This window comes from Equus caballus, chromosome 3 (assembly GCF_041296265.1).
Source record: "Equus caballus isolate H_3958 breed thoroughbred chromosome 3, TB-T2T, whole genome shotgun sequence".
Classification (NCBI taxonomy): domain Eukaryota; kingdom Metazoa; phylum Chordata; class Mammalia; order Perissodactyla; family Equidae; genus Equus; species Equus caballus.
Window position 1 is genome coordinate 88173089 of NC_091686.1, and position 21753 is coordinate 88194841.

The 21753-nt window shown below is 38.0% G+C and overlaps 1 protein-coding gene across 4 annotated transcripts in view; it reads left to right on the plus strand.

Moving 5' to 3' along the window:
• The first annotated feature begins 216 nt into the window (after window positions 1-216).
• Window positions 217-21753, plus strand: part of GABRA2 (gamma-aminobutyric acid type A receptor subunit alpha2) — a 129837-nt gene continuing 108300 nt past the window's right edge. For 2 of the 4 annotated variants that reach the window (XM_070262501.1, XM_001496096.7), the window contains exons 1-3: window positions 217-766; window positions 1743-1820; window positions 4299-4414. In XM_070262501.1, the coding sequence (XP_070118602.1) occupies window positions 1750-1820; window positions 4299-4414 (187 nt within the window). In that variant the 5' untranslated portion in view covers window positions 217-766; window positions 1743-1749. Of the gene's footprint in view, window positions 767-943; window positions 1821-4298; window positions 4415-21753 lie in introns of those variants that run through there. The other 2 variants (XM_014738841.3, XM_023638147.2) reach the window with 2 other exon arrangements.

Genomic DNA, 21753 nt, shown 5'->3' on the forward strand with positions numbered 1-21753 from the left:
CCTCTCCTCGGCAGCCACGTCGCTGGTTCCAGAGTCTGGGGATGTTAGGGGGTGGGCGGCAGGGCGAGGCCCGGGGGATCTAAGGCCGCACCAACGCACTGCATTCCCGACTCCGCACCGACACCCCCCGGAAGACCCCCAGGAACCTGGGGGCCTCCGGGGAGCCCGGTGGACCGCCGCGGGGAGCCGTCCCGGGAGGCGCGTGGGCTCCGCTCCTCCGGCGCGGCTAGCCGCGCTCGGGGCGCACCCGGGCGCCCGCTGCCGCCCGGGGCTGTGCGGCTGCAGGTGCCCGGCGGGCGGGTTCCCGGAATCGGGGCGGGCGTGGGGGTAGGGGTCCCTGCGTTTCGGGGAACCTCGTTAGCCCTCCTCCCGGGCCTGGCTCCTCCTCCTCCAGGCGTAGGGCTCGTGCCCGCCACAGCCTGCGCGCACCGCGCCTCCGCTCGCGTACCCCCTCCCCGCCTGCTCGTCCAACGTTTCTCCCTCCTTCTCTTCCTCCTCCTCCGCCCATCACTGCCACTACGGACGCCTTCGCCTCCTTCTACTCCTCGCGCCGCCGCCGCCGCCGCTCCTCGCGCTTCTCTCCGGCTTCCAGCAGCCCTTCGCTCGCCGCTCGCGCGGCTGCTGCAGTCTCTCTCTTTCTCTCCATTTCTCTCTCTCTCTCTCTCTCTCTCTCTCTTTCTCTCTCTCTCTTTCTCTCTCTCAAGTTTCCCATCTCCTCAAGATCAGGGCAAAGGAGGAAAACACCTAATTCTGCTTGCTGTTTCAGGTAAGGTCGCACACGTTGGTCCCAACAGGCACCCTTTCCCATTTGCCTCTGCCTCGCGTGCATGCCTCCTCTCCCCCCACCCCACTCTCCGATGCTCCCTGGAAACCGACGAGGTTCAGGTCGCCCCCTCCTCCCCAGTACATTTAAAAAATAATTTCGATACTCTTCGCCAGAAGCGTATTTACAACTACACCGAGATCCGAGACGGCCGCCCGGCAGCCCGTTCGCCTGGCTCTTTTATAGTCTTCAACTTTGCACGCCGCGCTGCCCTGCCTGCCGGGCTGGATCCGGCAGCCTCACGCTCCGGCTCGGCTTGTGGTGGTCGGCTCCGGAACAGCTGTCAAACGCGTCGTTTACGCAGCAGTTGATCCGAGCCCGGCTGCCTCCAAGATGTGGTCTTGGGCAACTGTGGATAGACAGGGAGGGAGATTATTTTATTTCATTTTATTTCAGAGAGAGTGAAGAAGTGAAGATGTGAGGACTGCAGTTCACTGTAGTGAAAAGAATAATCATCGAAAAAGTGGGCTGGCTGCCCCTTGCTTTTCCCGCTGTGGTTGCGGAGGTGGTCTTGGTTGAGGGGATTGTGGCATGATGTCTCCATCTCTCCTCCCCTTTTTTACTCTCCCCTCCAACCCATTCTCTTCAGCTCATATGTCAGTTCAGAGTCCCGTGTGTTATTATTACGTGTGTGTGAGCACAAAACAGTGTTTGCTGACGACGGGGCTAGGGGAAGTTCCTGGCAGAGCAAAGTCTGATTACTTGCTCATCTTGATGTGGAAGAGAAAAAAAGGAAAGGAAAGAAAGGAAAAGGAAAATAATCTCCCCCAATCATCATGCTCTACCCTCACTCCACTGGAATAATCTCCGTAGCTTGAACTCCAATTCCCAACTGAAATGACATTTTTGGGTTATTTGGGTGGTGAGACTGAACGGAATTTTAAGTGTATTTTGTTTTTCTTCCCATGGCTTTACAAAGAGCGGCTATGAGCATGAAATTGAACACCTACAACATGCAGTTGCTTCTTCTTGTTTTCTTGATGTGGGACCCAGCCAGGTGAGACATTTATTGTATTTGACTTTTAAAATTCAGGATAAGGTGTGTTACTTGAATGCCATCAGTGCAGGGGTGGCTTTTGAGAAGCTGGAGTATTTTGAAGAATTATTTCTAATGAAAAAAGGCTGTGCTAGGAAACTGAACTGTGAAGTGACAGAGACTATAAAAAGTTGACTGCTTCTTGTATTTGCCCATAAAATGCCAAAGTGGACAGAAGCATTTTCTAAAAACAAAAAGCAGTGAAGAAAAGAATAGCTTTTGAATGGCATATTCTAGCAAGAAATTGAAATGGTTAAGTTATATGCACTTATAATGAACCCAAAATTCAGTAAAGAAAACAACAGTTTTCCTTTAAGCCAAACAGAAAAGCACACGCTAAAATAGTTTGAGTGTTAACTTGATTTTTTGTTTTCTTTTAATGGTATTGGCTCTTTTAATCAACATAGAAAACCCAAGTGATGTGTAAGTTTTAAACCTCTAGGTGGAGATAGTATACAACTTCACAATCACAAACAATAAAACAAAAGCTTGATTTATTAGTCAACTTTACATATTATTGATTTAGAGATCTTTTATTCTTAAAATGGTTACTGTCACAAAGACTACTTATTTTAAACAGGTAATTCATTTTGTTTTGCCTATGTTCTACAAACATGAAATTAATTTTTGTTGCTTTCGATAACTTCATCTTAGTTGTAGGGTTTTTTTTTTTCTGATTTTCATCGTTAATGCACATCTCCTATTTATTGCCTTTAAGATAGGGTTTTCTAAACACCAGAGGACTTAAATTACAAGATTCATAAGAATGCTAATGTAATCATTTCTTTTTGAAAAACAATGTCTTTATTATACCTTTATTTCCCTTTTCATTTTGTTGTCCAAGTATTTGTCAACGTATGAAATTATTTTCTAGAATTGAGAAGAAATCTCTTTATGAAGCCTTGTTTTTAATTGGAAAATATCTCCTCATTTAACATCTTAATATTGAATTTAGAAAGAAAATGTGACGTGATTAAAAAACACTTTTCAGTGAGAATCTCTGTGTGGAACTTTATGACTATGTTAGTGATTGGTTTTAAAATTAGCTTAAGACAGTATAGAAACTTTTGAGGCTCAAAGGTATGAACTAATTTGCTGGCGTAATTTTTAAATGTTTATCTTCATATCAGTGTTTTAATACTTTGCTCTCAAGAAAATATTTGTTTAAAGTTGGTTACCAATTTTTTGATGTATTATGACTAATTTTAGCTACTAGCTGTGTAATCATCTAAATGCAAATGGGCTCTGTCAAGGATATTTTACATGCTACACCTTGATCAGAATGCAATTACATATAATCTTTGATTTTAAAGGAGTGAACAAATTATAAATTATAAATTATAGTCAATTAATCATTGAAAACCCTCAGTACTTAACCACTTAGTACTTTCCTCTACTAGTTTTCTGTTCTATATTTGACCAGGCGTGCTCATGCCAGTATTTTATTCTATTATATAAATGATTCTTTTTTTGGGCCAGTAATTTAAATCTCTGAATCATTCTGGGGAGAAAAAATGGCAATGAAGAGGGACATTCTGTTTTATACATCCAGTTGCTTCTGCACCAAATTGCTGGATGTCACAAAATCAGGTCTCTGGCTTTCTGATGGAGAAATAATGGAGAGAATCACTGTTCCTAACCCTCTTCTGGTGATATTTTAAGAGCATTTGTTCTTTCGGAAAATTTGTCACACACACGAAAGTAGCTGAGCATGTTACTCTTTAGGTGACCCCTATCGTCCCCCTCTGAGATCCATCAGGAGGGTCCTCCTCCGAGGCTCTCTGCGGCTGTGTGTGCTGCTGATCCTTTCAGAGCCCCCCCTCCACCTCCTGGCTACATGGAGCCTGGAACACAGCCAGCGGAGATTCCCTGATGTCTATATTGCACTTGGCCATTGGGTGGAGGTATACCCAAAGTAAGGAAATAATCTTGGTTTAAAAGAGAAAAAGACATAAAGAGAAAAAGAAAGACATTTATGAGGAAGATAGAGAAATTTTGTGCCTCCCAGGAGGCAATTTATTTTCCAATTAATATTCAAATCACTGAAGAATTTTTTCAGGAGCCCCTTTGGTTATTGTACCTTTTTAAATGCAGAATAACATTACTAATGGTGTCTGCATGTGATAAGCTGCAATCATAATATATTCTAGGGAATGGATTTTAGAAAAAAATGAATAGTTTGTACACAATACTAAGTGGTAGAAATCTGAAATAATTTGACACAAAACTTTCTAATAATCTAGTATTTAGTATCCATTTTCAACAGCATGTTTATCTTCTGCATAGACATACTGGTATTTATAGAAGTGAAAAAAAGAGGAAAATGGGTGGCACTGATAGCTTAGGGAGTCTTAAAATTCAAATCAAGGCAGAAGAGCATGTTGGCACTTGGAAAACACACTTATGTATATATATCAGCTTGTAAAATTATCTGTTTAGGTTGGTGCTGGCTAACATCCAAGAAGATGAGGCTAAAAATAACATTACCATCTTTACAAGAATTCTAGACAGACTTCTGGATGGTTACGATAATCGACTTAGACCAGGACTGGGAGGTAAAAATAGTTATATTTTTTTAAACTCTCACAAAATAATGCCCTTAAAAGTTAAGGTTAATATTCATATTTTAATACATTTTATTTGTGAATGCATTGCCATGTTTTAAAAAACCCTACATAATAGAAAGTAAGGTATATGAAATAAACATTATCTGTGATTCCTTTTCTACATGCATAATGTATTTAACATATCTTTTATAGAATGCCTAATGTCATATAAGAGCCAGACGTTCTGCATGAATAGTTTTTAAATTATTTATAATGGCTAAGTTTTTCAAATTTAGAGTATGTTAAAACAGAACATCGGGAAGATATGCTTGTGTAGTATTGTGGTTCCCTTCATCATATTTTGCAGAAGTCTCTTTTCACATCTGTAGAGATATGCAGAAATGAAGAACATAAAGAAATAAAAGAATATCTAGATTGTATTTTAACAAATACACTTTTTAGGATTGTGTGATGATATTTCTTTGCACGTGTGTGTGACATTTCTAAAATACAGCTCAGGTTTGGCATTCTTGAAACTTTCAAAGACATTTTAGATGTGTGTTAGCTGTAGGCCTACATTTATTGGGCCGTGGCACAGTTTGGTTTCAAATTTAAACATTCATTTTCAACTCAGAAAAATAAGTCTTTTTTTATCCATAAAGGTAAAGGAAATTAGGCTTGGCTAATATGTTACATTTTAATTATCCTTCAGTGTAGCTGGATGATACTAAGGAGATTAGGTGAAAGTCGGGTAGGTGTGTAATTCCTCAAAGAGTGCTGGGTCAAAATATTGTTACTCATCAAATCTGACGTGAGATATATATGCACACATGCACACATTTATCACATGTCCGTTATACTTATAGGATGTTCAATTTAACAGTTAATTCAAAATTAAGACAAATTAGTTGAACACTTGATACTAATCAAAGGTTTATATAGTTAGCCTGGTTATAACCAGGTTGGCAGCTTTGCAATATTAATTTGCTTGAAAAGATGTGTATTGACTAAAATCCCTGGGTGTTTATGTAAATACTTTCCTTGAAAAATATAGGTGGTTGTTAATTCTATGTATATTTAACAGTTGTATGGTTTGCATTGTCCAGGGGTCAGAAAAAGTGAGAAAAGACCCACCTTGTTTTTAAATAATATGCCTCAACTAATTGCTATTAGTTTTTGACTTGAATCCTGAGTGGTACCTCCCATTTTAAGAGAGAAGTGCTGGGGAGGAATAATGTTCAGAAATATGACACGTTATATCTCTCAGAAAGAATTCAGTGGTTTCGTATGCACATAGTTTTCTAAAAGGAAAAACTAAAAGTAAAAGAATATTTCCAAAGTGATTAATATGTCTAATGAGCATGAATATAAGGAATTACTGTCCATGTTAGCGTGTATGGCAATGAGCTATCGCCAAACTCCTGTAGTAGAAGTATGCCTCTCATAAGGCTGTCACACTTCATGATGGTGGTCTGAGAGGCAGATTGCACTAAGGCAGATATTCTTCCTAAGCCATTGATTTTATTATTTTTAAGTAAATCGTGTGCTGTCAAAAAACTTGAAATATTCAAGCTAGATTTTGAGTTTTGTCTCTGATGTTTTAGGAGAAATATTTACGCGGTGGGTGTATGGTTGGGGAGTAGAAACTACCTATTGCAGGATGTGGGTATGGCCATTTATGTCTTTTATTTCTTTTCTAATATCTCTTACATTCTTTTTTATTTCCATGATCAGACCTCAAATATACATCCTCGTCACCATATTATTTGGGTTAATGCAATAGACTAGATGGCTCTTTCCTAGTCCGTCTCTGCTATTGGACATATGCTGATATCTCACAGTCAGACTAGTCTTCTTTTATTCTTACACTGCTTTTCATAGGTCACTCTCTTCTCTTGACTGGATACCTTCGGTGACTCCCCATTGCCTTCGGTAAATGGGGTGGGGAGGGGTAGTGGAAGGAATATAGGCCTTAGACTCAGATAGATCTAGATTGGAATTTCTGCTCCATCCACACACAAAGCTATGCCTTGGCCAGATAATCTCTGTTTCCTTTCATTTAAAATGACCGTGATGGGGCTGGCCCTGTGGCTTAGTGGGTAAGTCTGGCACGCTCTGCTTCGGTGGCCTGGGTTTGCAGGTTTGGATCCCGGGTGCAGACCTACACCACTTATCAGCTATGCTGTGGCAGTGACCCACATATAAAGTGGAGGAAGGTTGGCACAAATGTTAGCTCAGGGCTAATCTTCTTCAAGCAAAAAAAAAAAGGAGGAAGGTTGGCAACAGATGTTAGCTCAGGGCTAATCTTCCTCAGCAAAAATAATAACAATAATAATAATAAAATGGCCATGATATATCTACCTTTTTACCTTAAAGGGTTGTTGAGAGGATTACATAAACAAAGAGTGCACACAAAGCAGGTGCTGCCTACTAGCAATTCAACAAAAATCTGTTCCTTCCCTTCTCCCCTAGATTCCTAATTTGCCAATCAAGGTTTTCTGTAATCTACTTCTCTGACTTTGTTTTAACTTTACCTCCCATCTGTCCTGCACTTCAAATGCTTCTATTCATTTTTTCTTGATAATCCATTCACAATCTCTCCCTTGGCCTTTGGTCATATTATCTCCTTTCACTGGAATTGCTTTTCCTCATCCTCTCTGCTGATCTAAACCCCACCTTTCCTGTAAAGACCACCTCAACACTGGTCCTCTCTAGTCGTGATCTTTCTTAACTGAATTGAAGCACCCAGATTCAATTTTCTCTCTGTTGTATTTCTTACGTGGTTGTTGGCTCTATATTTCAATAGGTACTTATTATGTGCTATCTTGGATTATTTATTACCTTTTTATGTGTCTCTTGTTGCCTTAACAAGATTGTGAGCTCATTGAGGCAAGATACTGTATCATAAATCCTCTGTGCTCTCAGCAACTAAATATTGATTTGCATATTGTGGCCATAAAATAAATGTTCATTGCTTGATTAACTTTTCTATGACTAGTTAATCATCTGTAAAAGGGGACTACTCATGTCTGGCTGACCTTTTAGTTAGGAATCTTGGGGTGATATGTTGAGCATCACCTTCAGGAAGGTAGTGTTGCTTACTAAAGAGAACCTAACTTTAGACTGCGGACATTTTGGTAAAATCTTGGCTCTGGTCCTGATTAGACCTGTGACCTTTCAATACTTAGCCTCTCGGGGTCCACATTTGTCATGTATAAAATGAGATTGCTAATACTCTTCTTAGAGTTTTTGGTGAATATTAAATATAACAACATATGTTAAGACTTTAGCACAGTGGCTGGCATACACTAGAGAGTTAATAAATAACCATAACTAAAAGACTTTGAAAAACTTTCTAAATGTCCTGTCGTGAATTTACATTATGATTGCTTCTGCATCCAAAATTCTTAGCCTGAATGTTCATATGTCATTTCGAATAGAAAGTTCAGGGAAATTACTTGTATCGTTATGTCCCAGAAATTAACAATAAGGGAAAAATGGGTTTGATTCAATTTTAATATATCAAACTGAACATCTCTATTGATGAATAATCTGGATAATTAATCTCAATTATTATTTTCTTTCCTTTACGACTTTAATATAAATGAGTACATAAGAAAGAACAATCAGTTTTGGACGGTGAGTTAGAAAACTTGCTCGTTTCACCTGGCTCTACCACTTACTAGATCTTACCCTAGGTAAGCTACTTAGACATTCTGGGCTTTGGTATTTTTTTTGGGAAGATGGAAATAATATTTTATTCTGAGAAGGAGGAGGGTAAATTAGGATTCATATATATGACAAAGGTTATGCAATATATTGAATGATAAAATTTTAAGGTGTTTAACGATTAATAATGGATCCTCTTTAAAATTTAAGTCAGATCGTGCCACTCAATAGCTCAAAACCCTGCAGTGTTTTCTACTTCATTCAGAATAAGAACCAGATTTCCTGTGGTGGCCTCCGGGGCCCTGCATGAGCTGTCTCCCAGTTCTTTCTTTGACTTCACCTCACACAACTCTTCTTCTTGCTAACCCTGCTAGAGACACGTTGGCTTCCTTTCTGTTCTTTGAACACACCAGGATACTCCTTGGAGCTTTCTCCCTGGCTCTTTCTCTTTGCTACATATCCATTGATCTCACCTTCTCAATGAGGCCTACCCTGACCAACCAGATAAATACTACAACCTGTCCACCCTTTAGCAATTCTCATCCCCCTTATCCTGCTTCATCTTTTTCTTTTTTTCCTTACCACTTATTATCTTTTAATATACAAGATTATTTATTTATTTATTACCATTATGTCAATTGTTTATTTTTGTCTCTTTTGCTAGAATGTAGGCTCATTGAGATCAGGAAATTTTGCCTGCCTTGTTATTTGATTCCCAAGCATCTAGAACAGTGCCTGGCACATAGTAAGCACTCAAAGGAAGATTTCTGGAATGAATTTTAATTTAATTTATTTGTTTTAGTACGCTACCAGGAAAAGAATCAACTCTGGAACTTACCTTATCCTTAAAATCGATGGAACAGTTATTAAATTACCACACTAGACTTTCACTATTAACATCAGCATATTTTAGACTGAGTTCTTGGTGAATTGAAACAATTGTTTCACCAATTACTCAAACTCTTGACTTAAATGTTAGTTGTGATTTTGTCGTGAACTTATTCTGTGGTTGTGGGTGATTTATTTATTCCATCTGTGACTTAATATACTCATTTGTGAGATGGGAGAAGTTCTACTTATTCTGTTTGTATCTCACAAGGATATGGCATGGCTCAAGTAAATTAAAGTTCTTAAGAAATCATAATGTGACATACAGTTGATAAGCATTAGTATTGTTAGGAATGGCAGAGGAGACTTCTTCAAGGAGAACATCCTCTTAGGAGGTAGCATGCTTTGAAAACATACCAAGAAAATACTGGTAGATCTTGTGTATTTGGTAGACTTACTTCCTTGTGACCTGGAAACCTGAGATGGAGTTTGTCTGGATAGCTTTATCTACCAAGACCATACATTCAGATTAGCTAGAACTAATAACTGAATCAATTTTTTCCTTTTGTCTTCATTGTAGTCATCAGAGCTAACAATTTGGGGTACGACACATGGATTTTTACATTCCATAAGAGGTTTTCAAATTGTTAATGAATAAAAGGAACAACATTTGTTTTTTGGGCCAGTTTTACGGGGTCATTGGAAAAATGAACGTGTAGACAGGCCTCATATATTTATGACAGCTAACGTCCACAATGCTCAACAGTGACAACTATTAGAAATGACAAGCCTTGGTATCTAAATTATGGATTCATTCTGGAAAATCTAGATGGAGTACCATGCTTAACTGCATTTTGAAAAGCTGTTTCGAGGAGGGTGTCTAGATAGAATTTTTTTCCCCCAGTGCCCTTGTTTTATACTCTGAAAACTTGAAGAAGCTTTATGCTTAAAATCATGAGAAACATGATGTCAGATCATAGACTTAGGGTCTGAAGGTTGGTTTCCAACTTCACTCTTGGATATTCATCCTCAGGCTGTGGAGAGATGTATGGTAACATGTTTCTATGAATTTTACTACTCTCACATTTATAAAAACAAAATATAGGCTATTCAGTGGGCAAAAATTAATAGAGAAAAATCTGATCTCTCCCAGAACTTAAGAGGGAATCTGACCTCAAAAATAGCATCATATGACTTTATAAAGTAATGGTTAAGATCAGTGCCTCAGGGTAATGACACCTTTGGATTTGAATTCTGTTGCCACCATATTAACTACAAAAGTTTTAGTGTGTTTCTCAACCTCTCCTTGCTTTGGTTTCTTTATTTGTAAAATGGGAGTAAAATTATGTGACTCATGGGTTCTCTGGGGATTTAAATTTTCTTTTTGCGTATAAATCCTTTGGACAGAGTCTGACATGCAGAGTAGGAACTCAATACATATTGATATTATTGCTGTTATTGCTGGTCCCACTACGCCCCTTCTACTATGAATGCAATAGAAGACATGTTTCACTTAATTTATAAAAACTATGACTTCCAAAAAATGATAAATTTGTAGCACTTATAATCCAGTTTTAAAGAAATGAGATGTTTTTTGTGTTTCTTATGCAATTAGTTTCATTTTGTAGACATACCTTTGTATAGATATAGAATCTCAGAAAGGAAAACCAATCACAAAATAAATGACATATTTATTGCTCTTTATAATTATTATCATGACATATAACAACTTGGCATCATCAATTCGTGATAATGAGTTTGCCTGTAGAAGTGAAGTTTATATTTATAGAATAAAAACCTCACTATATGACATTGATGATGATTTTAAGGACGTAAAACTACAAGCATGTCCACCGACCTATCCTGGGATGTGCCAGGTACTTGAATGGCAAAAACTCTGGGTCTTGGAGCTGTAGAGTGCCTGACTGACGCTTGACAGCATCATAGGATGTGAGGGGTGGTGGAGGCATCAGAAGGAAGAGAATACACTGAGAATGGTCTGAAATCTTTATATAGAATTGGAAGAGGGGGGATGGGGAAAAGTGGGTTGCAAGGTGAACAGAAAGGAAGAGATTAAGCTGTTAAATACTAGTCTCAGCTGGAGGGAGGGTAAAGTCCTGTGTTGGGACCTCGCTTCTTTGGAAAGCTGTGATATTTGTTGTTCTCCTCCTGATTCAGCAGCTGTGGTTGGGGCTGATGCTCGCAAAGAGGCAGGAGGCAGCTGAGAATCTAAGGGAAAGTTGTCCCTTAGACTCAGCTTTCTGGGGTCCCCTAAAGTGTCCAAAGTAGGACAACCTTCAGAATAAGCCTTAGGCATAAGAAGATTTTGGAGACTGTATCACTCTCTGCCACCAGATCTTCCCCACCTACTTGAGTTTCCTAAAGCTCATGGAGAACACTACATTTGATTATTTCATGAGTGACAACATGGAAATAGGTTGGGACGATTTCACACAAGGGTGTAAATAGCTTTCAGTAAATGTGTAAATGACTGATATCAAGTCATTTGTCACTTCCCATTTATTTAAAATTATTTTCTGGGAGGCATGAAACATAGAAAGCGGAAAGGTACTGGCTGCCTGAAGTGGGGTGCTACTGGGGAGGCTGGAAACTCTGGACATGACTTTCAAAATCTGTTGGTTCAATTTTGTCTGGGGCCTGTCCTACGACTCTCCTTCTTGAGTGGAAATAGTATGGGCTTCCTCACAGTGCATGCTAGGTTAAAGAAACATGGTGATATTATGTATAGAGTTTTGGATTCTTTTTACTATTTCAAAGCAAGAGTAAGGAATGCCTTAGCGTTTCTGCACACACTCACTAACACTGTGTTGCTTGTCCACTCCCTGTCAGGCTTCTTCAGAAATGGTTAGAGCGAGGGAGTTTTGCAAAACTTTTTCTCACTTTGGTTGTTTGAACTAGATATATAGCTGTGATTATTTTATAGGAAAGGTAGACTGAGTGCCTGGCAGCAGTGGTATGCCTTAGATTGGATGGCAGCACTTTCTTCCCAAACGGCATCTCTCCAACAAAACTTAAGGTGACATTATTGGAGTGCATGACCCAAAGAATACTACCCGTATTTTAATGAACTAATGCTAAAGCTTTGTTTTCACCTTAAAACATTTTTGGTTAATAGAAGTTTGTTCTTTCAGCCATTGCTGCTAGAGAGGCATTGCCCTCAGTCATAATTTTGAGGGATTGTTATTTTTGCTCCTTTAGGCATGTGCATGCCTCACTCCCTGTGTTGTTTTTCCCTCTAGCATTTAAGCTCAGGTGCAATCAGATTTTTTCTTTTTTTTCCCCCTTTAATTCACAGTGGATAAATTGGACCATAGGCATGACCAATCCATTTCTTTTAGTGTTATTTTTTTATTGCTGCAGCTCAGTCACATTGTAGAAATCTATATTGGTAGTGGAGAAGGCCAAGTGAACAGCTTGGCCAGTCAGCAGTTCATTACTTTTCAATGTGTTAACATGGAAAGACTCAAATGAAATTATTGTAGTATTCTGTTCCTTAGCACATGTGTATTGAAGGCTTATGATGTGCCAGACTTTCAGCAGGATATAAAGATGTGCATGGTCTCCAGGGGATGAAGTCCCTGGGAGGGCAGATAAGGTGGGTACGCTATGGTTCTCAGAATAACTTGAAAGAGCACAAACACATGTTCCATTATAAGAACACCCTATTGAAGTTTAGAGAAGAAATCACTTTTCCTTATTCCATATACCTAGACTTAGCCAAATTCTGTCACTATAAGCGTAGTTCATTTATTCAATGGTTTCTTACTAAGGGCCAAGGATTTGCTAGGTCCTCTTGTAAATGCTGGAAATCTTATGATGAACAGACTCGGTCTTTGCAGAAATTCATATCACATCATATTTTGGCTCTTTCTGCCTTTCGAGTGTCCTAGACATTGGTTAATTCTTTCCCTCCTTAGTGAAGAATACTGTATAGTTACCCTATTTTTGTTTGTTTGTTTGTTTGTTTTGAACTGTAAGTCTTTTCCCATGAAGGGCAGAGTGATTTCTGGTATATTTACTGTCAGGCTGAGAATTATGATATCTACGGAAGAGTATAGCATGCAGAGAGCATGTCTTTTTGTGTCTGTAGCAGGGGTGTTGAGAGTGTCTTAAGAGTGGCATTCCCAGAGGTAGTGAGGTAATTGTTAAGTCTGGTTGAAACTTCTGGATACTCCTCAGCTGTCTTTTTAAGGAAAACTCATTTTCTGCTTTATCTTGTTTTGAGCTACAGATGAGTTAAATACTAACTAGTCATGCCCTGTGAAATGAAAAAAATAAGTGATATAAGGTGTAATGTAGTGAGTGTTAAGTTGATTTCTTTTGAATTTTAATGTTCCTGACACAACTCAGAATTCTGAAAACTTGTTTTAAACTTGAAATACCCTCATCCCTTGAGGTACAAATCTTATCATTTAGGAGTAGGGTATGACAAGAATAAAATTAATATTTAAATCTAAAATAAATTTATATAGAAGCTCATCAAATTAGGGATATTAACTTATAAGATATAGATCCCTTTGAATTCTCCTTTTGGTTTTTGCATTTTAAGTAGGTAGAGTTTTGATATCTTTGTATGTTTTTATTATACCTTTTTATAAGTTAAAAAACTAGCATGTAGAAAAGTATGAGTCCATCTTAATTTGACCTGAATTAAGTGATGTCAATTTTTATGTAGTCCTTTTTACATTCCTTTTTGTTTACTTCAATATTTAAAACATGTTAAAAACAAAAAAATGCTTTCACATAAAGTTCAAAAATATAATACTCTGTTATAAGAGAATCTTTTTAATAAATATCTTTGTTAACATTCAAGATGTTAGTTCTTTTTTAGGGGAATGAATGTAAAATGTAGCACAAAGATTGTTCCAGAAGCGTGTGTGGCAGCATTCTTTCTGTATAAAATGTATCAGTATTCCTAGAGGACGTGTTTAGTTAGGGTTTTACTAATATGATTTAAGATGTAATAAATGAAAATGTAAGGTTTTTCTTCTTATGATATGGTATCCACAGAAAAATATGTCAAAAATAAGATACTGCTATTTTCAACTATTTTGTGGGGATGTTTAGTCAAGTCTAATAGATTTTATGAGTATTTTGGGAATGTGATATTACGAGTAGTAAAATTACATTTTGTCTATGAGTAGAGGAGTAGAGTTATGTCACAAGGTTAAGGAATGTTGAAGAAAGGATAAAAATTATAAATGTCTCCTAATGGCGTTCTCAAACCATTATTTAGATTATTCTTTGTAGTGGTACATAAATATTTTAGTAAGTATTGGGAAGGCATTTGACTTCTATTAAGAAGGTAAAAGACCAGGTGCTTTTAGAATAGTGTATGTTAAAAACTTTTGATGACAAAGGAGTACTCTGGACTTGAATTGGAGAAGTGGTTTAGAGGAGGAAGACAAATGTCACAGGAGACTTTTAGAAAAAGATGAGAGGTTTCCAGTTTACTCCGATATACTCATGAGAAGATTTTTAGACTTAAGAAAGCAAAAGATGCTGAGTTACTACTTAGATATTTGGGCTGGAGAGTCCAAAGTTTTTCAATTATATGAAATTTTTAGAAGCCTTTACGATAGAATTAAGCATAAAATTAAGCCATAGTCAGAGAATGTGGAAAAATGGAACAAATTGATTTTTGTTACCATGATTACATAGAGAAACATTCCAATTTCTGAAGAAAGGAAATAGTGGGATAAAACGCCAGCCAGGTTTACAAGGAAGATTAAAATTTGGATATCGAGAGAGGAAGTCTTAATTAAAAGAAAATGGAATCGCAAGGCTATTGTTCGGGTTGGGTAGAGGGCAGTAGGGGAGAGTAGATTTAATCAGTTATCTAGGGCGCGTGAGAGGATAACCATTGAAGCCAAAAATGTGAGGCTGCTGATTGTGCTTTGTAGAATAGCAAAAGAATCATCCAACAGATAAGGGAGGAAGAGAAACTTTAGAATCTTAGGAGAGTAGATGCAGTGGGTTTAGGCGGTGAAAATGTTAGAAAGGAGTGAAGGTGAATGCAGAGCCATTTTGAAGAAAGTCATCATTAGAGCATTACTAAGAGAACAGTAGATCTTTGATAACTAAAAATTAAAACTGAGTATCCTTTTATCATTTTGAGTAGCTTTTGCCTTAATAACAGTTACAGAATTACAGAATGAGAGATAACTAACAAGAAAACTATATATAGAATCATATGATTAGGAGTGCTTATGTTAATGTATGTCACCCTTTAAAATAGATTAAATATCAAAAATTGACTTGTTAGTCTTAAACATATAAATCCGAATAACAGCGTCTGAATTCTTAAAGGAGAGGATGAGGCTGAAGAAGTAGTGAGGAGAATATTGCTGTAGCAGAATTCCTTTCAACTTTCATTCTTTCAAGTTTCCCAGTTTATCTGAAAGGCTCTTGGAGGTATTTTTGGCTGCCACCAAGCTGATGATATGACTCATAGCTTTAGCAAAGAGGGTCATTTAGAGTTTACGTTATTGTCTGTGAAATCCAGGGGTGAGGGAAAGTTCCATGGGATGCAGTTGCTGACTCAGGATGGAGATATTTACGGTTAAATGCAGTTCTGCTTGTTACATTGATGTTGCTTGCCAGCATTTGTCACCCTCCTTTAGCTGCTGCCACACCCAATCTAGTCTTTGTCATTTTTGATGACAGCTACTAACACAGGCGTCTCACTCTCAGACATCTGACGGCCACCAGTTGCAGGGGGCAGCTACAATTGCTGCTGCTTTTGCTGCCACCTGGGAACAGCCAGGAGGTTAAGCAAAATCTATCCACAGATAAGGAAAGTGGGCAGGTGCATGTTTAAGTGAATGGATATGAAAGTTAGTGGGGTGGAAAGCACATGTGTCTTCATCAGATCCTTTCCCTTTGGGGAACTGTTCTATTGCCTGTCATTTCTTAATTTTCCCCTTGGGCTCAGAGAGTGTGGTATGACACTATATACTTCTGTGAAGACATTAGAAGAGGATATAATAATCCTAAGTGGCCTTTTATAGTGCAAATTTAATGCCCATTGAAAACAAAGGAAACCTTGTTCCCTAACCTTGTAGTAAAATAATAAAATATAGGTGAAAGAAGAATATCATTGTAAACTTTATCAGTTAGGGATGTCTTTGTCTGAAAGTAACAGAAAAATCTATCTACCATGAACTTCAATGAGGATCAGTTTTTCTTACAAACAAGAAGCCTATAGAAGGGCCGGCCCAACGGCCAAATGGTTAAGTTGGCGCGCTCAGCTTCCGTGCCCCAGGCTTTCACTGGTTCAGATCCTGGGGGCGGACATAGCACTGCTCATCAAGCACAACCAGAGGCACTCACAGCCAGAATATACAACTATGTACTGGGGGGCTTTGGGGAGAAAGGAAAAAAAAAGAAGGAAAATTGGCAACAGATGTTAGCTCAAGGCCAATCTTTAAGAAACAACAACAAAAAAGAAGTCTGTAGGAAGGTGGCTTCAAGTATTTAACTGAATTCTTAAATGATGGCATCAAGAACATCAGGAACCCAGACTCTTTTACTTTTTCCTTCCTCTTCCTTAGTTGACTTTTGTCCTTATGCTGTCATCTCATGATCCCAGGATGACTGCTGTGTTCCAACTATCATATCCATGGTTAAGGCTGGAATAAAAGGAAAGGATGGCACCAGCTCCATTCATTCCTTTCATCCGAAAAATAAACCTTAGCATTTGTAGCTGATTTCTGCATTTATCTCATAGCTATTTCAAGCTAGGAGAGCATCTGGGAGAAATGAATGTCCTACCTGGGGTTGGACATGTTTCTTCCCTAAATAAAATTGAAGATGTATTAGAAAGAAGGAAGATGTGTTGTATATTCAGTAGGCTACTAGTAATTTTTGCCACATCTACTAATGCTAATAGCAAAGTTACTTAATCTCTTTGTGCCTCAATTTCTTGCTCTGTAAAATGGGAAATATTAGTTCCAATGAGGAATTGATATATCTTAAGTACTTAAAACTTTAATTTGCATATGAATAACCTGGATACTGGTTGTTAAAATGCAGATTTTGATTCAGTTTGTCTCTGTGGAGCTCAACATGCTGCATTTCTAACAGGCCCCTAGGTGATGCCAGTGCTGCTGGTCCTTGGGCCACACTTTGAGTAGCAAGGAAGTACTTAGCTAATCTTACCAACTTGTGCAAGCTTGGGGGCGTTCATAAAGAATATAATGCAATGAAGAGGCTCTTTAAGTGCTCACTAAATATTATTATTATTATTGTTGTGATTTACTCTGACACTTAGGAATTCATAATTTCTGTTTCTAAAGGTTGTGGGGATAAAACTCATTTTTATCAGAGCATAATATAGACAAATTTATTCCTTATGATATTCTTTTACAAAATTGCCAGTAAATATTAGATTGACCATTAATTTCTGTGGAGATGCTGCATAATGTTAGATATAATTTCTGTATCCAGTTACCAGTACACATTAATTCTATCACACTCTATAAATAAGAACACATCTCTCGGGGCCAGCCCCGTGCCGAGTGTTTAAGTTCTCATGCTCCGCTTAGGCAGCCCACGGTTTCGCTTGTTCGGATCCTGGGTGCAGACATGGCACCACTCATCAGGCCATGCTGAGGTGGCATCCCACATACCACAACTAGAAGGAGCCACAACTAAAAGTATACAACTATCTACTGGGGGGGATTTGGGGAGAAAAAGCAAAAAAAAAAAAAAAAAAGATTGTCAAGTTGTTAGCTCAGATGCCAATCTTTAAAAAAAAAAAAAACACATCTCTCTATATATTGAAAAAATTAAAACTAATCTGTGTTAACACCATGGTGGTATTTGAACTCTGCTTCATAAAAGTATGTTGGATATTCCAGTTAACTAATTGTGGAAAACAAATACTGACATGAAGGTTGTGAACTAAACTAGTATAAATGATTGGTTATCAAAAACTAATTTAATTCTGAATATAGTATTGTGGTAAATAAAATTTTACTACGTGTGTAATCTCGAGGGTAGAAAAATAATAGAGCCCTCTCTTAAAATTATATATTGTTCTATTTAAAATGCTTCAAAATTTTTTTTTGGATAGATAAAAAGTGTTATTTAATTTAAAAAATATTATGCATAGTTTGTATTAGAGCGCCAGAGACCAGATTATAAACCTGGAGGATCCTAAGTTCTTCAGGAACTGATTGTATTTTAATTTTAAAGACACTAAGAAGGAAAAGGGCCTTTGCTTTGATCAGAAGAAAAGCAAACAGAAGAGGCTGTGATCCCAAAGCAGTACACAAGAGCATAAAAACGCTAGTTTATATATGAAAAATCTCTTTCTTTTTATAAAAGCTCTATAACGTTGGGCAAGGCAATTATTATCTCTGCCTCAGTTTCCAAAACATGAAGATGAGGAGACTGTAGCTAATAACTTCCAATATCCCTTCCATCTAAAATTTCTCCCATCTTTTTTGGCTTCTTTCAAGGCAAATAGAGTAGAAAATAAGGCTCTTGGAACAGAATCTAAAACCAATGTTTTCTTCATTGTAGAGAAGTAGACAGAGTGTGGGCCTGAATACAAGCGAGCAGGGAAAGGCCGCCCAGCCTCTAAAGTCTGGCCAGCCGAGAAGAGCACAAAGGCTCTGGGTCTTACAACTCCTAGTAATTAGGAGTTTGTACAAAACTAAGGGCTTCCATTGCATGAAAATTCCAATTAAGAGCTTCTCTTAAAGCTGAGTAAGGTTGGATAAGGAAGTGATTGGTACAGTGAGGTAGTGATAAATGGACCAGATTATATTTACCAATATCAATGTTTACCTTTCTAAACATTGCTCTACACTCTTTATGTATGAGATAGAAATGGCGGTATCGCTTCAAAGCTCACCCTCTTTGACTTCTCTGCTGTTTGATATCATAGATCTACCTCCTTTTGAAACTCCCTCCTCTTTCCTGGGTCTTGGTCCCTTCACCCTTCTCTATCTGTTCCACTCTTTGGTTCCCCTTTTCTCTCTTCTTAAATGTGCTCTCTAAGGTTCTATACTTTTAACTCTTAGTGCTTTTTACTTTAATGATTTTCATAGAACAATCTCATTCGATTCTGTTGCCTCAAATATTACCCATATGTAGATGGTCTCTGGTCCTGATGCTGTTTTCTAATGGGGATTTACTCATTACTGTCCAGATGAACTCCCTTCAATGACCGCCTGCTGCTTTCAGAATCAAGTCCAGAGCACTTAAAATAGTGTGCACGACCTCTGGCCTCTGTTCACTTTTCTGGCCTCATCTGTCACTACTTAAAACTATCTTGCACAAAGTGTTCTAGATTCATTGACCTTGTTTCAGTTTTTATTTTTTAATGCATTTGGCTTTCTCTAGTCTGTGGGCCCTTTATACAAGCTATTGTTTCTATTGGGAACACATTTTCCTTTCATCAGGTTCCAGCTTAGATGTCACTACTTTCTAGCAGCCTTATGTGACTATCACCCCTCACACATGTCTCTATTGAACAAATCACCTGTTACTATATTTGGCATAACATTAACATAGTGTTTTATAACTCTATATTCCACCTATTGGAATCTAAGATCTCTAAAGCAGAAATATGACTCCTTGTCTGTTGATGTAGGCCCAGTGCGATGTGTAATGCTTCTGGAACGTAGATAGTAATCATAATATTTATTGAATAGATGAAAGACTAATGATGAACCATGTACTTTCATACATGAGTTCCTCAAACTTCTAGGAACTAAATTCATAATCTTGCCACCTAAAACTTCCTTTCGTCCTGTAGTTCTCTTGCATGGTTTATGATGTCCATGTTTTTCAAGCTGTGAGAGCTAAAAAATTCATCTGAGAACAGTTTTTCAAATTTTCTTACTTCATTCTAGTCTCCTGATGCTAATTCTGCTATCTTCTAATATACAGATAAAACTCCAATTGATTGGCCTGTTTTTGTTTTTAGATAAATAATTAACTTAAAACATTGAGAAATCAGGACATTTCCAATAAAAATGTGGATTTCTATCTTCTCTTTTAAAAATGGCAGATATGGTGACCCCAGGCTTAAATTCCTGATGACAGAAATTGAAATTGAAATTGAATTGATGACAGAACTTGAAACTAAGTAACAGCTTCCCCTATTAAAGGGGGTGTGTCCTCTACATTTAGTCAGAGATCTCATTCAGTCCCTGTCACTTGGTCAGGTTACGTGCCTGGCCAGTAAATATGCTGCTGCCCAAAAACACATTTGAGTTTATAAACCTAACCCTATCCTATTTTCTATATTGCCAGATTTTTATTTTTAATTTTATCTTTTAATTAGATTTGATTGTGTAATTCTTTTGCTGAACATTCTTCAATGGCTTTCCGTTTTCCCACTTTCCAAAGCTTAATCTTCAGTGTGTGTGACATGGTATTCAGAAACCCAGAACAAGGGGACCAGAATGTTCCCCTTGGCCAAGACAGATAAAAGAATGTGTTGACATTATGGAGACTGAGGGACCGGAGTGTGTGTATTCCTTGTGTGAAGAGGGCTAAGTTTTATGTGCCTATTGCCATGTAAGTGTTAGAATTGCCAGATATCATAATTATTTTTCAAAAGTTGTTGGAAATATCAATTTTGGGGGGAAGTTTCTTAATTTTTAAAGGCCAGCCAATTCTAATTCAATTCAAAACCCACAAAATCTTGTGCATCTCAACAAAATACACCTGAGCATTATTAGTTTGCAGCCATTGGCCCTAAACCAAGATTTCTCATGAAGGCTCTGAAGGAATCACTTGTAGAACTTATTAAATGCAAATTTAACAAATCCTCAAAGTTTTAGTCAGTTTTGGTTTGGGCCCAGGAATCTGGGTTTCATCAAATGTTCTTGATTATCATGCAGGTTGTCCAAACACTGGACTGAATCATTTGTCTTCCAATTTCTGGTTAAAAATGATGGGTCTTCCTCCATTCTCATAGTACTTTGTATGCTCTTAGTTAAAAGCAAAAAATAAACATGGATATTAAGATCAGTCTGTCACTAACTGAGTCTGGTGAGCATTTTTCTCAATAACCTGAAAGAGGAGCTTTTGCGCACCACTGTTCTGAGTTGGTTCTCAGTTTCCTTTTGTGTACTAAGTGTATTAGTCTGAATTAATTGGCTTGTGCTGCAGTAACAACTCTTGACTTAAAACAGTCAAGTTGTGTTTCTCTTGCATTTATCTTGTGTGTGATCCAACACTGTCTTCTGAGATTGGATGGATGTGTAGGGGTTGGGCTCGCCTGTACATTGTCCTCACTTAGGGTCTCAGGCTGATGGACTTCCACCATCTAAACCATTGCTAGTCACTGTGGCAGGGAATAGACGTGTGGTCAGGAGCATATGGTCACTTAAAGCTTCTGCCCAGATCGGACACAATGTCACTTCTGCTCATATTCCATTGTTCAAAGGAAGCCATAGAGATATGCTTAACTTCGAGGAAGCGGGGAAGTACAACTCTACCGTTTACTCAGAAGTAGAAGAATTGGAACTATTTGGCAACTTAATGATTACCATACTTAGCAAGAAGCACTCATTTCTCAGGGAGTAACTCATCTTCAATAGTGATGGATAATATCACTGCTTGACCACACAGGTCGTATCTTCCTTCAAGATATATAATTCGGCAACTCTGTTTTGTGTGTAACATGATTAGTGTGTTTATGAAATTAATTGTTATGCTTTTTTGACAAAAAGTGGATTTGATATACCTTCAAAGCTTTCTTTCCTAACTCCCAGGAGAGAAGAGCTTTGCCATTTGGGCTGTGAAGCCATAGCCCGAATTGCGGGTATTTAAGAGAAAATAGTCCTTGAAGTGGTAGCCTGAAATCT